General features: G+C 42.8%; 1 protein-coding gene across 6 annotated transcripts in view; it reads right to left on the bottom strand.

Annotated features, from left to right (window-relative positions):
- The window catches only part of GABRA3 (gamma-aminobutyric acid type A receptor subunit alpha3), a 252,998-nt gene that overhangs the window by 27,594 nt on the left and 203,418 nt on the right, over positions 1 to 21,986 (bottom strand). For all 6 annotated transcript variants that reach the window (XM_075184593.1, XM_075184595.1, XM_075184596.1 and 3 more), the window contains 3 exons: positions 17,819 to 17,962; positions 12,644 to 12,796; positions 765 to 976 (listed from right to left, as the gene is read on the bottom strand). In XM_075184593.1, the coding sequence (XP_075040694.1) occupies positions 765 to 976; positions 12,644 to 12,796; positions 17,819 to 17,962 (509 nt within the window). The remainder of the gene's footprint in view (positions 1 to 764; positions 977 to 12,643; positions 12,797 to 17,818; positions 17,963 to 21,986) is intronic.

The following is a 21,986-nucleotide window of genomic DNA, read 5'->3' as shown; positions in this document are numbered from 1 at the left end:
CACTGACAGAACTGTTGGTCTTAAGGCAGCTAAGCTATTGGTAGCTTGTTTTGTGGGGACCCAAACAAACCAAGCCCTCAAGACACAAAAGTGGCACTCCTTGTCGTTGGAGTGCTTGGTTTGTTAAACTGTACATGTCCTTTAATATCTAATATAAGGGTGGATGGGAGGGCCCAAGGACAAATCCATGTTGTACCACTTATTTTCTCAGCCTTCACATAACCTAGATCTCCACTCATATATAAACTAGTTTTAGAAATGGACTCCCTAAGTACATGGAATCATGGAATAGGAATCTAGGGCCTAATTCATTAAGGATCTTGGGTCTGATTCATTAAGGATCTTAAATGAAAAGGTATCTTATTTCAGTCTCCTGGACAAAACCATGTTACAATGCAAGGGGTGCAAACTAGTTTTCTGTTTTGCATATAAGTTAAATACTGACTGTTTTTTCATGTAGCACACAAATACTTGATAGCTTATTTGTACACTGAAATTTAAAGTTGATATTTGTGTGCTACATGAAAAAACAGTCAGTATTTAACTTATGTGCAAAACAAAATCCTAATTTGCACCCCTTGCATTGTAACATGCTTTTGTCCAGGAGACTGAAATAAGGATCCTCTTCATTTAAGATCCTTAATCAATCAGGCCCCTAGGTCTGAACAGATGAGGATTAATGGTCTGTTTATTGTTAAAAGGCAAATAGCCTTGAATTCTTGTCCTCAGCCCATATGTCACTCCTAATATTCATGTTCTCTCACCTTGAAAACCTGCCCTTCCTGAGCTCTTTTGCCATCCCAGGCCCAGCCTCTCTTAGTGAAGTAATTGACTGTAGCAAATTCGATGAGTGCAGAGAAGACAAAAGCATAGCAAACTGCCATAAACCAGTCCATTGCTGTGGCATAGGCAACCTTGGGCAGAGAATTCCGTGCGCTGATACTCAGTGTTGTCATTGTCAAAACAGTGGTGACTCCTAAGGAAAAGAAGAAACACTATTACACAATAACTACTATTACATAACATAATTTACCTAGGTATTGTGAAATCAAAACAAACATAAATAGGTTGTTTTATAAAATTAACAAAAAAAAGTGGGAGAGCAGAAAACTCTTAACTTTAAATGTTCTCTCTTTTGAAAAATAAGTAATTAAATAAGTAATGAAATAAGTAATTAAAATGGACCAAAATAAAAACTCCAGACACTATAGTCCATTCTTTATATTACTATAAATCTGTATGGCATACCTTTCTGTGTAAACCACAAATAATTTTGCCAAACAGTATTATCCCAAGGCGCAGAAAAACTAAAGGAGGAGGGGAGCATGGGGTGACAGGCAAACTCGAGGTATATTAGTTTTAGAGTAAGAAATTATAACCAAGCAGGAGGGTGGTAAACCATGCAATGTTTGAGAGGCTAGCCAAGTAGAAACAATCCATTTAATGAAAATAAGAAAACGTATTAGTGGCTTTTAGATGAGTGAACTCACCAGGATTATGTAATTTCTTCTAATTATTTATCTATTCATTTCCATACCATGTTTTTATGTGTTGTTTTTAATAAAGTAAGTGATTTTTATGTTGCTTCGAGGAACCATTTATAAGAAGTAGTGTGCACAGCCATCAGCGCTGCAATTTGCTGTTTTTTATTTGATTCATACTAGAGAACTCACAGGTTCCCTGTAGCTGCGGGAGATGAACCACTTACTCCTTAATATTTATTGTGATACATATTTATTCAGTGCCAAAAGTTCTATAGTTGGACCCCATGCTCGACAATTTACAAAGGATCACAGGGGTATCTGAGCTGCAATCCACTGATTGCAATCACCATCTCAGGATGGCGACTGCAACAGCGATACAGAAAAAAATGCTTTATTTGATTGAATAAAACATTTTTTCAAAATAAAATTATTTTAAAATGGTTAATTTCTTTACAATTTTCTTTGAATCTGCTACTGGAAGCCCAATACCAGGCAATGCCAGGTCACACATGCACCGAAGAGACCAGACTTTCCACCGAAAAGGTAAGTCTCTGTTTACCACTGCCAGACAGTATTGCCAGGGAGCTGAACATTACACAGCTCCTCTGCGACCTTTTAATGATAAATAGCAGTGATAGATGCGAGATGTGGCAATAGAAAATCTCTTCAATTGCTGCTTTTTGTTAAACAGACCCCTCAGTCTCAAGAATGTATCAAAGTTCTATAATTATCATATTTTCCCATGATGCCTTACATACCTAAAGCAGGGATATACAAGCAAGGTATGAAAACAAAAAGTCCCTGGTCGTGAGAAAGCTTTGGTAGTTGGAAAAAGGCAGAGCTGGGATAAAAGGGGACAATAGTGGCTCAGAATGTATATTGGGGTAGTACTGAGGGTGTACTAGTATAAATAATATAGGTGGGAGTAGGGTAGGATCTAATAAAGAGGTGGTTTTTCAGAGAGCTTCTAATATTTTTATGACTGGGGGGAGAGTTTTGTCAGAAAGGGAAGGTAACCCCATCCCCCCCCCCCCAACACACCACTTCAGATACTCATGGCAGACAAGCAGGCTTGGACAAAGAGTAGCCCCTATAATTGGGCAGGCTGTAGAGGTGTGGTCACTAGCACACACTATTCTAAGTGGGCAGGGATTTGACTCGGATACCCCTCCCTGACACAATGATAAGCTGAAGGAACTACAAATACTATCTGGAGGTAACTTGTGGCGCAGACATGGTGGGCCTGATTCATCAAGCGACGTATCTGCCGATTTTGTACGTATCGTAAGAAAGACCACACAGTGCATGCCTAGAACCAGGAGTTATGCATGAAAAACAGTGAGATACGAATGAATAAGTAAGCAAAGTACCTGCGTAGACAAGCGCATAGACCACTTACGACACCCTACATCCTTGGGAGTATAAAGGGGTGTGCGATGGGCGGACACCACTATTAACTACTCAAACTGTAATCATTTCATAACACATATGATCATACACCTGTATACACTTCTCTCATTACAAGCCATTAAAAAAGATTTAATGATGCACATTTACAATTGTTGGGAGTTTAAAGTGGTTGCTGTTAAAGATTATATATAATAGTTAGCAAATTAATTTATTTACCTGTTTTTTTAGCTTGAGAGGTATGTCTTCTGTTTTATGTAGTGGTTTTTTGTTTTTTAATGTCTAAACTGTATTGAATCTTTCTTGAGCCACGTTAAGAATGCTTCTCTACAGTATTTTAAAATGGTGTTATGTGCCTGTTGAATAGTTTTTCCTATGCTTCATTACATTTTTTGTGTGTGGCTTGTCTGTGTATCTCTTAACTGTCTATATTTACCCCGCCCCCCCTCAAACATTGTTTTTTAATATTAATAATAATAATTATAATAATAATAATAATAATAATAATAATAATAATAACAATACATGAAGTAATTTGTCCCTGGTGCACTACAGGTCCCAGGATGGACAGGTTGCCTTTAAGTAGTACTAGTACTACAAGCACAAGAATATTCATGGCCGCAGTAGCCTCGCTGGGATCTATAGTGCTCCAAAGAAACAGACAACACAACACAGGCAAAAGTGTAAACTTCAAATTTTTAATGTTAAAAATTAAGAATTACTTACATTGTCATCTGTAATGTGTGATATTATAAAAAATCGAAGTGCAAAATCAGCTCCTAATAAATCTCCTGCATAAATAAACTCAAGCACCCATAGTTATCACTGTGACAAAATGTGATTGATATCCCCTCAACCAGCTTGTCCCTCGTTTCTCACAAAATGTTGAGCATTACAACATGTACTTTTTGTAGCCCTGTTTTTTGTTCCCCAGCTCACCAGAGTACAACTGCAGTGTCTAATTACATGTGGATAATGGGACATTGTACCTTTTCACTATATGTTACTCGTTGTAAATATGTATATTGTTTATTGTATCAGGATGGGTGTTACGAGCCGTGGCGGCACTCACAGCTGCCGCGGCTCGCTTCGGGTGCCCTCTGACGTCCCGGCCGTCACCTTGACGACCGGGACATCATTTCTGGAGCCTACCCGACTATTGCCTTGGCAACGTTCGGATGCCAGTTGCAGTAGCGCCGCGTCCCTGCGGCTGGGGACAGCCGGGCGCGTCGCAGAAGATATACATAACCTGTGGGCTAATTTAGCCTAATATATTTATCAAGCAGGGGCTGTGGGTGATTTCAGAGCTAGGCTCTGATTGGCTGACTCTGGTATTTAGGGCAGTGAGGTCTGAAGCCTCACTGCCGGTTATAGCTTCCTGTTGCCAGTTTGCTGACCTGCTGTGTTCCAAGTTCTGTCCTGTGGATATTATGATCGGATTGCCTGTGTATGACCCCCTGCCTGTGTTTCTTGTGACCCTGACCTTCCTGCCTGTATCTGGACCTTGCTACCGTGCCTGTTAGTCTTGATCTCGGCTTGTGTATTGGATTCCCTGTCTGCTGCTGGCCCTCGACCCTTGCCTGGACTTCACTCCGTTTTCCTGGGTTCTCCCTAGTCGGTACGCACTTCACGACTCTCTGCTAGTCTGCGGCCAAGTCTGTCCCCACCACTAGGGGCTCCAGTGAATACCTGGCTGGCAGAGCAGTCTCCGGGTTGTGCTGTACCGGCTAGAGGGGTTCCTAACTATGGGTTGAGTGATATCTTAGTTCAGGAGGTGGGGAAGGACAATTATTATGCCTGAGACTTTCTGTCTGGGAAGCTGCAGGCGAGCAACTGTGGAATGACATCTCATCTTCACTCCCCTCTCCAACCCCTTAGTCCAGCACTCAATAATGTTTAGGAAGGAGATACCCATGGGTTTGCCCAGGGTCTCCCCACAGCAAGACCCTGGGCAAACACAGGTGAAAACACTGTGTAAATTTGACTCTAGATATAAGGAGCCACTCCAGGGGGGAGGGGTTGTTCATTCTGGGATTGATGGCTGCAAGTTGCAGGGTGGCTGGTTGTGGGTTGCCATTCCCTATCATTGGACTACATCTGCAGATCCATGGGTCTTCAAGTCAGGACAGCCCGGTGACTGTAACTCCTTAAGCTAGTGGGGTAAAGGACAGATAATGTGGTAAACCTGCCTGGCATTTATTTACTGTGTGTATATAATAGTCTAGTGATTGTTTTTATTACAATAAATATATTCTTATACTTTCCAACTGCATTTGCCTGAGTGACTATAGGAACCTTAGAAGGTACTGGTTAGGCTTCCCTGTCATAGTAAGGCACCCCTGAGCTAGAACACAGCAATACATCTCAACCATTTTACACAACAGAAACGACTTGGACCGAATTCATCTAGCTGCGCACCTTGAGATACGTTGCTTGTTGAATTTCGGCATTCATACTTTGTGTATATGTGAGTAGAATGGTAATGCAAGTTTTGCTGAGAATGCGTCTATTAATGAATCAGGCCCAGTGTGTTTACCATAGGCCATATCTACTGCTCTTAAAACCTTTGCACAACAAGACTTTGATATCCCAAACCATGCCTTTTGGCATGGCTATCAAATCCAGGTTTCTCCCCCACAGTTCTCAGTCTCCCCTATTAGAAATCGGCTGTTTACCATGGGCGATTGATGGGTATTAGCCACGCTTTATTCTCAACCTATTCAGGATGGGTGCCAAAGCAGACACTAAATGCCCAAAATGTAGTTCATGTGACAGTGTCTTTTGGCACATGCTGTGGGACTGCCCGCTAGTCCAGCAATTTTGGTTGGAGGTATGGGCCAGTGTGTGTGCCTGGAGTCCCCCCACTCTCCCCTATGCTCTGTCTTTTCGGCATATCCATAGAAGACGCCCTTAACAAAACACTACACAAATACATTTTTATCCTCATGATGCTAGCGAAAGTTACCACTGCCCGCACATGGCTCGCCGCTGACCCACCCGACTTCCAAATGAGGTGGGCCATGATGAACGACGTCATGGGTCATGAGCGATACATATACACCAACAGACATGCCAGTCTTAAATATCATCAGATATGGTCTCGTTGGTATACTTCTAGGTACAGAATATGCACTGGGGCTTCAAAACATCTCCAGTCTATTGACTAGTTGCTCTCTCTAAATCTGGCTGGGACCCTTGGGCGGCCCGATCCTGAACACCTGCCCGCCAACTCGTGGACTTGAATCAGATTACGATGTGGCAACCCCCTCTGAAAACCAATTACTGAGTACTTTGTATCCCAATAGAATATTTCGATTTGCATACTATTTCTAATTGCATACTTGCTTTGTTAACTTGCTGTCTTATAGAAATGTGAATGCCTTAGGTTTAGTGGTTAGTGTTACTAGAGCGTAGTAGTAGCTGTTTGCACTGAACTGGACACATATAGTTTTTGTTTTTTGCCTGTGTTGTATGTTGTAAAACGCTTTCAATAAAAATTGTGATTCAAAAAGAAAGGCAAGGTAACTCCTTATATAGTGGCAAGGGAAAAGACTTATAGACGGGAGTGACAGGTTGTGATCAGAGTTGAGGCACAGGTCAGAGACAGAGCTAGGAGGTATTGAAGATGAGGTTTGAGATATGTGAATGATGTTTGGTTGTTGAGGGCTTTTTGATGAGGGTGAGTACATGAATTTGAATTGGATTCTGGAGAATATGGGGCACCAGTGGATTTGCAGATTGGTACAGTGAATCTGGAGCGGGAAGAGAGGAAGATAAGTCTTGCCATTGTATTTGGAATAGGTTGAAGCAGGAACAAATGGATTAGGGCAGTGGTTCCAAAACTTTTGCAGTTCGCGGCACCCTTAGAGTCTCCAAATTTTTTCAAGGCACCCCTCTAAAATCATTATTGAGCAGTCCTGTTTTAGAAGTAGTTGGGTCAAAAAATTGTAATAAGTATTTAGGTCAGGACAGAAATACTTATTTAGTTGTATGCAAAAATGCCCCCTCTGCATCCAGACACTCTGCCCTCAGGCACTCTGTCCCCTCTGCATCCAGACACACTGCCCCCTCTGCATCCAGACACACTGCTCTCTCCCACACTGCCCCCTCTGCCCTCTGTCACTCTGTCCCCATCCACTGCCTTCTCTCACGATGTCCCACCTCCTCTGCCCTCTCTCACGATGTCCCGCCTCCTCTGCCCTCTCTCACAAAGTCCCCCCTCCACTGCCCTCTCTCAGCCTCCTCTGCCCCGCTGTTACACTCCTCTGCCCCTGTTACACTCCTCTGTCCTGTTGTGCCCCGCTGTCACTCTCCTCTGCCCCTGTTACACTCCTCTGTCCCGTTGTGCCCTGCTGTCACCCTCCTCTGCCCCTGTTACACTCCTCTGACCCTGTTACACTCCTCTGTCCTGTTGTGCCCCGCTGTCACCCTCCTCTGCAGCTGTTACACTCCTCTGTCCCGTTGTGCCCTGCTGTCACCCTCCTCTGCCCCTGTTACACTCCTCTGTCCCGTTGTGCCCTGCTGTCACCCTCCTCTGCCCCTGTTACACTCCTCTGTCCCATTGTGCCCCGCTGTCACCCTCCTCTGCCCCTGTCACCCTCCTCTGCCCCTGTTACACTCCTCTGTCCCGTTGTGCCCTGCTGTCACCCTCCTCTGCCCCTGTTACACTCCTCTGCCCCTGTTACACTCCTCTGTCCCGTTGTGCCCCGCTGTCACACTCCTCTGCCCCTGTTACACTCCTCTGTCCCGTTGTGCCCTGCTGTCACCCTCCTCTGCCCCTGTTACACTCCTCTGACCCTGTTACACTCCTCTGTCCCGTTGTGCCCCGCTGTCACCCTCCTCTGCAGCTGTTACACTCCTCTGTCCCGTTGTGCCCTGCTGTCACCCTCCTCTGCCCCTGTTACACTCCTCTGTCCCATTGTGCCCCGCTGTCACCCTCCACCCTCCTCTGCCCCTGTCACCCTCCTCTGCCCCTGTTACACTCCTCTGTCCCGTTGTGCCCTGCTGTCACCCTCCTCTGCCCCTGTTACACTCCTCTGCCCATGTTACACTCCTCTGTCCCGTTGTGCCCCGCTGTCACACTCCTCTGCCCCTGTTACACTCCTCTGTCCCATTGTGCCCCGCTGTCACCCTCCTCTGCCCCTGTCACCCTCCTCTGCCCCTGTTACACTCCTCTGTCCCGTTGTGCCCTGCTGTCACCCTCCTCTGCCCCTGTTACACTCCTCTGCCCCTGTTACACTCCTCTGTCCCGTTGTGCCCCGCTGTCACCCTCCTCAGCCCCTGTTACACTCCTCTGTCCCGTTGTGCCCCGCTGTCACCCTCCTCTGCCCCTGTTACACTCCTCTGTCCCGTTGTGCTCCACTGTCACCCTCTTCTGACCCTGTTACACTCCTGTCCCGTTGTGCCCCGCTGTCACCCTCCTCTGCCCCTGCTACACTCCTCTGCCCCTGTTACACTCCTCTGTCCCGTTGTGCCCCGCTGTCACCCTCCTCTGCCCCTGTTACACACCTCTGTCCCATTGTGCCCCGCTGTCACCCTCCTCTGCCCGTGTTACACTCCTCTGTCCCTGTTACACTCCTCTGCCCGTTGTGCCCCGCTGTCACACTCCCTCTCACTCCTCTGCTGCGCGCCAGCCATAGAAAAAAAGAAAGAATACAGAAACTTACCAATCCGCCAGGACCCAGCAGCCTCCTCTCTCCCGCAGCTGTCACTGACGTCAGTGACAGCTGCGGGAGAGAGAAGGCTGCTGGGTCCCGGCGCCCGGCGGATTGGTAAGTTTCTGTGTTCTTTCTTTTTTTCAATGCTTGGCCCGCGGCACCCCTGGGACTGCGGCGCACAGTTTGGGAACCGCTGGATTAGGGGAATGCCAGTTAAGAGGAGCTTGTATTAGTCAAAATGGAAGATTATGAGAGAATGGTTAAGAATTTTGGTTGTGTCTTGGGTAAGAAAAGGACACATTTTAGCAATATTTATTCTAGCAATATAAAACTGACAGAACAAAAGGATGTTAGGAGTAAGGCAAGGATAGCTAAAATACAGTGGGCGCAGGAGACTGAGTAAATTGTGGTGTTGATGGTGAGGAGGATTTGAGGAGAGGTGGTGACTGAAGAAGGGAGATGATAAGCACTACTTTGGATGTATTAAGCACATTAGTTAGCATTGGGACATTAATGTGGAAAGAGATGAGAGACCTTTGGTCACACGTGATAGTAGAAAACGGGAGAGGTCAGAGGAGGAGAGGGAGCATTGGATGACATCAGCATAGAGGTGGAACCGGAAGCTGGAGAGTGAATTAGTTCATCAAGAATCGAGAAAAGCAGAGCAGAGAATAGAGCTTTATTGGACCCCAACAGACGTGAGATAAGAATGTACCAGATAGGCTGGACAGGTATAAAGTGAATCAGAAGGAGGCCATAGTACTGGCTATAATGATACTCCTTCCCCTACAGTTCTCTCTTCTAGCATTTCCCTTATGATTTTTTATTATTTTTTTTAAAACTTAACATCTATATTTGGCATTTAGAGAGCTGACAGGAATCACAGACACCTCCAAAGTCGTTCTACCTCACTGAAAACTCTGTTGGCTAGCATATTGAATTTTAACAAAGGGATGCTATGTATTTATTTATTAACATTTATATACTGTCAGCATACTCCACAGTGCTTTACAATTTGGAACAAACAAAAGTAACAAAAGCAAGATTGGGTATTAACCAAGAGACAAAGAGGAAAAAGACCATGCAAATACTTGCTTATTGGCAAAGGAAGCTCAGGTGCGCTGAGCAAAGAGAAATAAGAAACAGAGAGATGTGCTGACTTTATCTAGCAATAAAAAAATGTAGAAAGTGTTACAACAACCAGTGGGGCATAAACCTATAGAACTGGTAGAAGAGGTCTTCACCTTTAGCAGCCGCCTTTCCCGTAGAGACTGGTTATGCTCACAGGTACTCAGATGCCCCAGGTCTTAAACTCATAGTAGTATAAGTTTATACTTACACAACTGCGCACAGGTACAGAAGGTGACACATGGAACAGAGGCGGGCCAGCGATCTGCAGACTGGACGGAGCACCGGAGGGGATTTCAGTTATCAGCATGGTCAGGGTCACAGGCAACGATTCAGAATCCGGGGACAGGCAATGGATCAGGAGCACAGGCAATGGTTTAGAGTCCGGGCACAGGCAATATGTCAAGGTCACAGGCAATGGATCAAATTCAGGAGACAGGCAATAGGTCAAGGGCACAGGCAAAGGCTCAGAATCCAGGGACAGGCAATAGGTCATACACAGGTAGTCAAATCCAAGGTTCACACAAACAATAGCTGAGGAGCAGGCTAGGCACAGAAAGACTGAACTATAACCAGCAGGGAGGCTAAGCCCTCCCTGCCTTATATACAGGTGCAGACCAATGAGGAGAGGCAGTGGGGATCAGCCACAGGAGGCTATAATTAATGTCCCCTGGCCTGATTTGCGCACGCGCCCGAGTGACCCTAATGCCGGGACGCGGCGCTAACTACAACAGCGTCTTGGCCATTACCTGGGCAATGGCCGGGACAATATACGGTGATGTCCCGGTCGTCATAGCGACGGCCGGGACGCAGGTGAGAGAGTCACAGCGGGGCTCATAACAGAAAGTACCAAGAATAGATTCAGAAACAAAGGTATATATAATATGCAGCATTGAGTGGCTACATCAAGATAATAATTATTGCTTCAGTTGAAGAATAACAAAGCTCATAAAAAATCAATAAAAATAATATTATATAAAAGTCCAAGTACAATAAAAAAAGAATAAGATAAAGTTCCAACTATATCAGCACATGCACAATGTGATGGCAGGTGAATATACACAAAGCATGACATCTTATAATATTTTCTCCAGTTTTAGCTCAGGTCATAGCAGCAAAAAAAAAATTGATAAAGAGTACAATAGCAAGGCAATGCCGTGCACTGTAAAGGGGTTAAAAAACAAGCAGCGTGTACTTATTATTATTATTGTTTAATTATGAGGCGCCACAAAGGGTCCACAGCGCCGTACATAGAGCTAGGGACAACATTACAGGGTAACAGTACACGGCATACAGGAATTACAAAGTGCAATAAGTACGAAAAAGTGCAAATAAGGTGCAAACAGTACAAAAATTACAAACTCACCATAAAGCAGGCAAAGAGGTAACAGAGACTACCTGTGCACAGATAGAATGGGAAGAGAGGGAGGGAGGTGGGAAGTGAAGAAAGGAGGTTGAGCCTGAGCCCACAAGTGTGGGTGCCACTAACAGAATCGAGCAAAAGTGGAGATGCAGAGACCGGGGAGAAGGAGAGAGACAGTGGCAGGAGTCGAGTGAGGAAAAGAAGAAAAGAGGGGAAGAGCCGGAGGCAGAGGTAAACAGGAGAAATAGGACATGAGGATACAGGGCCCTGTTCAAGAGAACTTACAATCTATGGGAGGGGGGCAGACTGACAGGTGACACAGAGAGGGAAGACAGGGTGAGGGAACGAGAACTCTAGGGGGAGAGATGAACGCGAGTAGGAAGGAGGGAGGAAGAGTGAGGGGGGTGAAGAATGGAAAGTGTAGAGAAACAGTGAAGAGAGTTAGAGGAGGGCAGATGGAGGAAGGATAGACTAATCTGAATAGATGGGTTTTGAGGTAGCGTTTGAAGTGAGGCAGGTTGGGGGAGCCTGATAAAATGGGGTAGGTCGTTCCAAAGAAGGGGGGCACGGGTAATTAATGGTGACTCATGGAGGCATGGGTAATTAATGACCACTCCTGCTACTTTGCACAGCCCCAAAAATATTGATTTTATAAAGTAATGTTTTAGGTGTCTTGACAAAGTTAGTAGTAAGTGCTAAAGTTGCTTTACTATAATTTTATGCAACAAAATAATGTATTGAAGTGTCATATACACAAAAAAGAATATTCTCCCGCCAGTCTTACAGCTATTAATAAACATGAAAGTTGCACTTTCAATAAAAAATGCAATTAAATACAAACACCTCCATATTTGTTGTTTACCCATTAAAAAAAGGAAATGGGGATCTTCTTTTTCGCAGTACTCCAAACTGAAATGTCAATTAAGGAATGTGAATAGACATCTGTGACTTCATATAATATAGCTGCCGCACTAATGAATTACTATTAGCAGGAGGGGTCAATATGCAAACACCCAATCAAAAGCTGATAGTGCTGGTGATAGTCATCATCATCATTGCATATAATTGCACCAGCTCTTCAGTATCTGCAAGAGCTTCTAAAAGGCGTTTCTGCAGATGTGTCTACGTCAGGGTCGCAATTACGCTTGCCCTTTACCTGCCTGACCAGCCTCTTCAGAGGACACAAATCAACAATATGCAAAAATCTACATATGAATGTATACATGCATATTTTTGGTGTGCATGTGGATCGTTTGGTTATCTTATTTCAAGCAGAAGATCTGTGCATCCAGAAACACTAGATTGTAGCACAGATAAAGACATGCATGTATCTTATAATGCAAATTGCATATAGCTGTTTCAAGCTTATTGGCTCTCATCAGTACAAGATATGGAACAATGGCTTTAGGTTTAGGACTTGTACTGGACCTATATAGAATAACAATTGATGTTATGGTGAGATGGACTAAATGGAACCCAAAATGTTTACTTTAATGTTTCATTTACTTTAAATGTATAAATCAATGAGAATAAATAAATAGAAGTTCTAAAGACCTAGAGATTAAAGGCATATATTTTGCATTTTCATATCGTTTTCAACTTACCGAACACAGTCCTAGCTGGTACAGACTCTCTGTTAAGCCAGAAAGAAACTTGTGACAGAATGACTGTCATTATACATGGGAGGTAGGTTTGTATAACAAAGTATCCAATCTTGCGTTTCAGGTGGAAGTGAGTAGTCATAACAATATATTCTCCTAAGAAAGAGATAAAAAAAATAGTTACCAGTTTACATAGAAGAAATGATTCACATCATATATTTCAATGCCCTGAACAAGTCATATATCATATCAATCAAAACATATATCAGATATTGGAAGTGCAATATGGATGTGATGACATTTACAAATGCCTTCTCTGCGCTCTCTATTAGCATAATATTAATGAACATTTAGACATTTCAGTCGCTTTACAGCTATTTAAAGAAGCTGTCATCTATATCTATGTAGTGATTGACAGTTTCATGTATACATGGTAGGCAAGAGCTCACTAATCAAATGTGAACACTTGCATGTAACTAACAAAAGCTATGTGTGCAGTTGTATGCTTTTGGTAGAATGTGCATTTCTTTTTGTTGCATTTTTTTATATTAGCTGTACATATCAAGCAGTTTTGAAAGCCTAATTGTATTGAACAGTAACGTACACATATAGAGACTTGCTAAATTTACATAAAAATAGAACTTCACACAATAGTAGCCTGTTTATGTAAATATATGTTAATGCATCCAACTCTGCACTACTAGCATATATGCCTGATTACATAAGGTACACATAAGCAGTGCCGTAACTAGACATTTCAGTGCCCTGGACGAGACAGGGCACCGGCGCCCCCCATCAAAGTGGGAGTGACATTTGCCAAGTGGGTGTGGCCAACCTAATGTGGGGGTGTGGCTAGCACTTTACTGTAAAGAATTCTGCTACACATATTTGCAAATGCATGATATATATATATCTATCAGAGCCGGATTTACACCTCATGGGGCCCTAGGCAAGACATTGGTTTGCCCCCCCTTCACACACACAGTGGCCCCTCACACACACATAATACACACACACAGTGGCCCCTCACATACACATAATACACACACACACAGTGGCCCCTCACACACACATAATACCAGGGGCGGATTGGGAACTTAAAGTGGCCCTGGAAAAATTCTGAAAGTGGCCTCATGTAGGCGGGACCAATAAATGGTAGGCGGGGCAAATTGTAGGCGGAGTTAGCACTCCATTAGCTCGAGCCACATTGGTTTTTATACAAGGCAAATGCTATACGCTATGGTAAGCAGAGTCCGTCTATCACAGTTGACGGAGCTAACACACAAGTAGGCAAAGCATTGCACATGTAGGTGGATCAGTCACAAGTAGACAGAGTCAGCACACCAGTGGGTGGTGTATACACATTAGTTATGTAAGTGGAGCAGCTTAATCCAGCAGCAGGGAGTTCCCAGGGTTAGCATTAATGTAATAATAGTTGGGTCACCCACCGGATCAAAAAGTCTCAGTAACAATATAAAATTAAAAAAAATAAAATGTAAATCACACTGCTTCTGCATACCTGTATGCAAAACTGTAGCATGTCAAAACCATGCTGGTGTGTGCCTTAACCCCGAAGAAGAGGTTCCAACCTCCCAATGTCCTCTATTCCTCCCAATCCCCTCTTCTTGGAGTTAGGGATTTCAAAGATAAAAACCCACATACTTTTAAATAAAACTGTGATTACTTATACACACAAGCATGAACAATTAAAACATTTTTCTTTTTCAGATTAAATTAAAATACTTCCATGGAGGCATCATACATATTGAATTGCAAGGTTTATACTGTTCTGCATGATAATTTAGCCAGTATTAGTGATACAAATACAATATAAACAGCCTCCTAGTGACCGCCATACAAAATAAACAGCATCCTAGGGATTGCCATACAAAATAAACAGCATCCTAGGGATCGCCATACAATACAAAGAGCATCCTAGTGACTGCCATACAATACAAAGAGCATCCTAGTGACCATCATACAATACAGAAAGCATCCTAGTGACCGCCATACAATATAAACAGCATCCTAGTGACCGCCATACAATACAAAAGTGAATTCTAGTGACCATCATACAATGCAGAGTATCCTAGCAAACGTCATGCAATAGAGAGAGCATTCTTGTGTCAGCCATACAATGCAGAGGGCATTCTTGTGTCTGCAATACAGAGAGCATCTTAATGACACTATATAAAGTGCCCAGTGTGTCTGCCCCTGTATGAGTGGCGCCCTGTGTGTCTGCCCCTGGTATGAGTGCGCCCTGTGCGTCTGCCCCTTTATGAGTGCGCCCTGTGTGTCTGCCCCTTTATGAGTGCGCCCAATGTGTTTACTCACCAACTATATGTTGAAGTACAGGACTAACAATTATTTTATTGAGGTAGAGAGAGCATAAAAGTCTGTATCTGCAACAGTTTGTGTAGTGACAATATTGGGGTTTTTTTTTCTTCACTTATCAAGTGATTACTTAGGCTGACACTGGATATTCAGAGAGGAACTAGAGGTTGTATATAATCTGCATTTATAGTGTACATATGGTGCTAGTGAATATGTGATTCTGTGAGTGTTAAAATACCTGCTATTTACTGCACAACTTCTTCATGTGAGTCAGTCAGGAAGTCAGAGGAGCTGTCCTCCACTCATCCCACCCCCCTGCGCTGTCACATTGGATCTGCAGCTGCGGTGATGTCATCACAGATGGACGCGTAGCTGTCTCCCAGTCAGCAATAGGATTTGATCCTTTCATCACCACCTACCCCCCGCTCAAGTGCCAACCTCCCTCCCTGCTCACTCTACACCCCCCCCCCCGCACGAGTCGCGGGGGGGTGCCGCGAGTCGGGGGAGGGGCCAAAAAAAAATATTTTTTTTTTTTACCTTTTAATGTGCCACAAAGGGGAGAGTAGCGGGCGGCTGCTGCGCCCTCTCGGGCTTGCGCCCTGGGCGACGGCACCGCCCGCACCACCCTAGTTACGGCTCTGCACATAAGATGCACCTATATCAACACATTTGTCATATCAACGCATCAATCACTGCATTTTGGCCCCGCCCCCGTGACAAAATCAACATTTTGACATTGGGGGAGAGAGGTGAGTAAAAATGACGCGATTCACCATGAATTGCGTCATTTAGGCACCCATCCAGCCCACTTCACTAGGAGCGGGCAGGATGTGGGAAAATTGCCTGCTCTCCTGGGAGTCCAGAAGATGCACCCGGAATTCAGGAGTCTCCTGGACATTCCGGGAGAATTGGCAACTATGCCCTACCTGCACTGTTCCAATGCTGAATTCTGACTCCTGCTGGGACATATTCAGTGCCAGCATGTGTACTGCAGGCTCAGCGTCTAAGCCCTCTCCTCAGAACATTGGGTCTGAGTCATTAAGGAGAGCAAAGCATAAAAAATGAGTAACTTTGCACCTAGGCAAAACCATTGGAGGCGGAGGTAAATTTAAAATGTGGGGACAAATTTATAGCATGGATAGGCATGTTCTAGATTAACTTTAAATTTCAGTGTAAAAATAAAGGTATCAAGGATTTGTGTGCTACATTAAAAAGCAACCAATATTTAACTTATGTGCAAAATAATAAACTAATTTGCCCAACTTGCATTATAACATGGTTTGTCCAGAAGAAGATTTACTCCTTTTTTTGCTTTGCTCTCCAACCCAAGTCAACCCTCCTATCCTTTATAATAATTCATATTAGCTAAATTCCAATCATATACAAGGCATAGGAAGATACGAAGTGCCTTAAAGTACACTATCCCAATAAAAGACTGCCTAGAGCTAGGTAAGCTTTGCAATTAAGAGCTTGTATTATGGTATATACAAGTATGCTGCACTGAGATTGCTCTCTGTTAGTTCTCACTCATACAGTTTAGTTTATTTAGTCCACACACTTTCATTCACACATCCAATGCTTGTTAATATATTATAGTCTGTATTGTTAATGTGACTTCTATGTACCCCGGTTAGACTACACTAAGAAGATTATTGTTTTACAAAGATTAAGTTAGATGCATATTAAGGCACTTTTCATCTGCTGACCTCACCTACATGATTGAAAGCTAACCAATACCAATTAGTAAATAGGAAAGGAAGATTTAACGTGTAACCACACTTATTAGACAATATTAGAGTGAATATTGATATACAGAGGCCAATTTGAGTGAAGAAACTTCGATTTTATTAACATACATTAATCAACTAGGTATGTTAAAGAAGTGATCAGTCAATATAATAGTAGGAGCATTAAATAAAATTATTGTGTATATCATATCATTTTATAGGAATGCGTCTGGTGTGTACGTCCTTTCGTATGGGAGGGGACAGGCTGGTGTTTAATTTTGTGGCATTATGGCGGTATATCCTAGTCTAGTTTAGATCTGCACCAGACCTAAATATTAACAATATAAGCCCTACCCCAATACATTTTTGTTATATATTTCAATTTTGCATTTATCCAATAGGTGATGCAAACGTAAAAAAGAGGGTATTCCAATAGAGGGCACTCTAGGGTCAAAGAGAATTATAGTAAAAAGTAACAAGTTTTTTGGTATGTACTAAAATTGCGCATGCCTTTTTTATTTAAGCAAGAACGGATTATGTTAGACAGCACCAACGGATACATATCTTAGGATCATGTAAGATAATACACTGTGGATAATTTGATATATAAATTCATTTAGTTAGGATAAAAAATATAAAAGGAGACCAACTAATCATACTTTGATCTTTTGGTTAATTCACACATTTTCGCTTGTCACAATTATGCTTTTATATTTCACCTTAAATACAAAAGGCGTGACCAATTTTAATGTATACCAATAAATGTATTCATTTTTACCATAATTCTCTTTGGCACACGTGTATGCCCTCAATTTTTCTTTACATTTTGACTTGATACGATGGCAGTATAATCAGGTCCCAGCCTGGTGAAATGGTTTTCTCGGACACAGGTTCGTTTAGTGATTTTTGGGGGCACCTATTTCCTATTTAATGAGTACTACATAGTCTATACAGAGCATGCTGGTCATTTGGATTTTTTAATTTGCAATCATTGGTGAATACTGCATATGTGTGGACGCATTTGTTCAGGCATTCCCTTGGGTAAACTGATACCTGTGAAATGACATAAACAAGAAGCACTTTTTTGTCCCTTATCATGAAACAAGTTACTGCATACCTGTGCTTGATCGGATTGTTTCAGTTCCTTCCACCAAACCTAGCAGGTCATATTGATTGAGTCTAGAGCCATCTGGGGCAACAGCAACAGATTTATCAGATCCATTTGTCCAAGCATAAACTACTTCTGTACTAGGATAAGCATCTGTAAGACAAAACAGAGTATGGTTTGAATGAGTAATATTTAAGGACTGCATTACTGCAAAGAATAATCCCTGAAGTTCAGCATTAAAATAAAGTAAGTGTGCAGTGAACATTTTATCCAGATTCATATATATGCTACTATAAAATAATATATGCAAATAAAATAAGCATGAAATATAGGACCACAACATGTGACAATCATAAATTAGAAAGCAGTTGAAGATGCATAGTGCTGGACAGTTGTGAACATGTAAAAGTAAGTTGCTACTGAGATTTATTCCATAAGTAACATGCATAGGTAATGAAGGGAACCAAAGGCAAATGTTTACCTACATATTATCCTTTTTTATATAATTTCCTCACTTAGATCAGTAATTTATTATTATATTATTATTATTATATTATTTTCTGATCGTATTTATCATAAGAAATGACAGTGTAAATATGCAGCTTTATCTGAAATGATATAACAATTAGAAAGGCCAAGAGCAGCTATTCAAAAACAAAAACTGTGCAGACTAACCGGACTGACTTCCTACAGTACACTGCTCCAGCTACTAATCAATTATTATGGAATGGTGGAAAAGTGCATAATCAATTCAGAAAAAAATGAAAACAATCATGTAATGTCATTTTTACCTGGTTTTTAAATATATTAAAACCTGTGATACCCTTTAATGACTCTGGCAGTGGGCAAGAGTCACAAAAATGAAACTACTTATTTAATGTACACAACTTACACATTGCTGCCTTTACTAGGTTTATAAATCCCCTCCTCCTGTAATATTCTATATGGCACTAAATACCTCCATCTAGTGGCTGATTGATCTAAATAGCAGTTATTGATATTTAAGTAAAGTGGAGTGTGCTGCAAGCAGGACTGTAACAAGAGTAGTGCGGTTGCCCAGGGAGCAAATCTGTGGCGACACCATGGCCGCCCGCAATTAGCCCCAACAGTGACCCAGGTAAATACCTGCACGGTTCCCAGAAGAGAGCTGTAACCATAGAGAGAGGCTCCCGCCTCCCTGCAGCTTATGTGAACTAATGATGTCAGTGAAGAAAAGCCAGTGTAATGCCTGCCGGCATTGTAAAACACAATCTGCTGCATGGGGACCACTGTGGACTCCCTCTGTACGTGGGAAAGGTTTTCCAGGCCATAATAGTGGTAGTAGAAGCAGGGCAGCTGCTGTTAGATTGCAGGAGGAGAATCCCTGGATTTTGGGGTGGATAAAGCAGGAGCATTTTAATCATTCTGAAAGGAATTGTGAACGGAAAAAGATGCTGGGTCTAAATGAGAAAGGTACATTAACAACATATGGCATCATTTAGAGTTGAACACAAGACCATTTTAAGAGTAAAATATGATTTTTCGCTCTGCACATGCACAATAAATGATCTATCTCTGCATAAATATTATGCTTTTTTTTGCTGAATTGCGCCTCTTTGAGGTTTAGGATGGGAGAGTTAAGGGGCATGCAAACATAGGCTGAATACAATAAAGACATTGTCATGCAATTGCTCTCTACTTGAGTTGGGCATAGCTGCAGATATGCCTTTCAGGAGGTGTCCCTGGTGACGACTGAGTCAGAGCATCTCCAAAATGGCAGGGCTTGTGGGCTGCAGTGCTTAGTACCTACCAAAAGTGGTTCAAGGAAGGACAACCAGTGAACCAAAGACAGGATCAAGGGGCGCCCAAGACCGATACATGTGGGGAGTGATGGCTAACCCATCTGGTCCAATCCCATAGAAGAGCTACTGTAGCACAAATCGCTGGAAAAGTGAATGCTGGCTATGATAGAAAGATATCAGAACACACAGTGCATCACAGCTTGATGCATATCGGGCTGCATAGCCACAAACCGCTGAGCACTGTCCACTGCCAAAAGCACCTACACGTGCATGCCAGAACTGAAATATGGAGCAATGAAAGAAGGTGGCCTGGTCGAATGAATCACTATTTCTTACATATGTGGATAGCCGGGTGCATGTGCGTTGTTTACCTAGGAAAGAGATGGCACCAGGATGCGCTATGGGAAGAATCTAAGCCGGTGGAGGTAGTGTAATTTTCTGGGCAACGTTCTGCTGGGAAACCTTGGGTCCTGGCATTTATGTGGATGTTACTTTGACATGTACCACCTACCTAAACATTGTTGCAAGTATACACCTTCATGGCAATGGTATTCCCTCATGGCAGTGGCCCTTTCTGCAGGATAATGCACCCTGCCACACTGTAAAAATTGTCCAGGAATGGCTTGATGAACATGATAAAGAGTTCAAGCTGTTGACTTGGCCTCCAAATTCCCCAGACTTTAATCCAATCGACCATCTGTGGGATGTTATTGAAAAACAAGTCTGGTCCATGGAGGATCCACCTTGCAACTTGCAGAACTTAAGGATCTGCTGCTAACGTCTTGCTGCCAAATACCACAGGACACCTTCAGAGGTCTTGTGGAGGCCATGCCTCAATGAATCAGAGCTGTTTTGGCATCAAAAGGGGGACCTATACAATATTAGTTATGTGGTTTCAATGTTGTGGCTGATCAATGTATATATTTTTGTAATATAAAAACACCTAAAGTGAGAAGGCATTATCACTTCTGGCTCCACAGCTCCACACATTAACGAAAGAAAGATCGCAGCCCCATCCCCCATAACGTTGGTAAAAGCCTAGATCAGCTCATAATACTAAGTACTGGTATATACTTGATACCAATTATAGCTCAGTATATTATGTATAACACCAAATGTAACTCAGCATACATATTCTCCAAACTGGTGGAGCTGCCTCCCAGATTTTGGGCATATTTATTGAGACCTGCTCATATTGTACTTGTTACGAAAGTTTTTCCTACTAACCTGGTTTGTGATCTGATGATACTGAATCAGGAAGCTGAAGCTCCAGTTTAGGGATCATATATCAGAGCAGGCTCTGTGAAGCAATGAGTGTATCTGCTGCTTGTCCTGTCTCTTTAGCATTGTCTCAGGTTCCTTCTGCTGTTACTAATACCACAGTAACATTGCCTTTCTGAGAGAAGAGACACTGGAGATCCTTTCATGCCTTTGATACTTGTTTAAAGTATTGGTTATACCTTTTTGTGTTTGTAAAAGGTGTCAACGGTCTTGGGAGGATGTGAAGCCACAAACGCTTTTAACTTAACCAGGTTGCCGGTTTATTGGTAACAAACACAGTTGATGCAGGTACTCACTGTTGTAGTCTGTAGCAACAGGCAATAACAGTTAATGCAGTCTGCATATAGAGGTTTCTGTATACACTCATATGCAGACAGATTATCGTGTATGGCAGTGTCCCTATACACTCTGTATCTCTGCACATCTGTGCAGGATAATATATCTGCTGTGGTGGTATAGGCTCCTATTACATATAGGGATATAACGGGGAGCCTCCATTCACTGATATTGGGTGATTTGAGGGCATTTACATATAATGGTACGCAGCTTATACAGACTGCATCCGCCTCTCTCAGTGTCAGACAGAAGACCAGAAAACAAGGGTTAATTAAACAAAACAAGCATATGGTGAAACACATCATCATCATCACCATTTATTTATATAGCGCCACTGATTCCGCAGCGCTGTACAGAGAACTCACTCACATCAGTCCCTGCCCCATTGGAGCTTACAGTCTAAATTCCCTAACATACACACACACACAGACTAGGGTCAATTTGTTAGCAGCCAATTAACCTACTAATATGTTTTTGGAGTGTGGGAGGAAACCGGAGCACCCGGAGGAAACCCACGCAAACACGGGGAGAACAATCAAACTCCTCACAGATAAGGCCATGGTTGGGAATTGAACTCTTGACCCCAGTGCTGCAAGTCAGAAGTGTTAACCACTATGCCCCCGTGCTGCCCACAAATTAATTAAGTATATTCCAGACACATTTTCTCAGGAACACAGTTAGCAAGTGTGATGTCAGTCCCTTTGTTAACATGATAACTGGATTATCATATAACTCACACTGACAGACTTTTTCTCCACTAACTCATGTATGAAGTGCTG

The sequence above is a fragment of the Mixophyes fleayi genome, chromosome 9 (assembly GCF_038048845.1).
Source record: "Mixophyes fleayi isolate aMixFle1 chromosome 9, aMixFle1.hap1, whole genome shotgun sequence".
Classification (NCBI taxonomy): Eukaryota; Metazoa; Chordata; class Amphibia; order Anura; family Limnodynastidae; genus Mixophyes; species Mixophyes fleayi.
The sequence above is the reverse complement of the archived record's forward strand: the minus strand, read 5'-3'. Positions and strand labels throughout refer to the sequence as shown.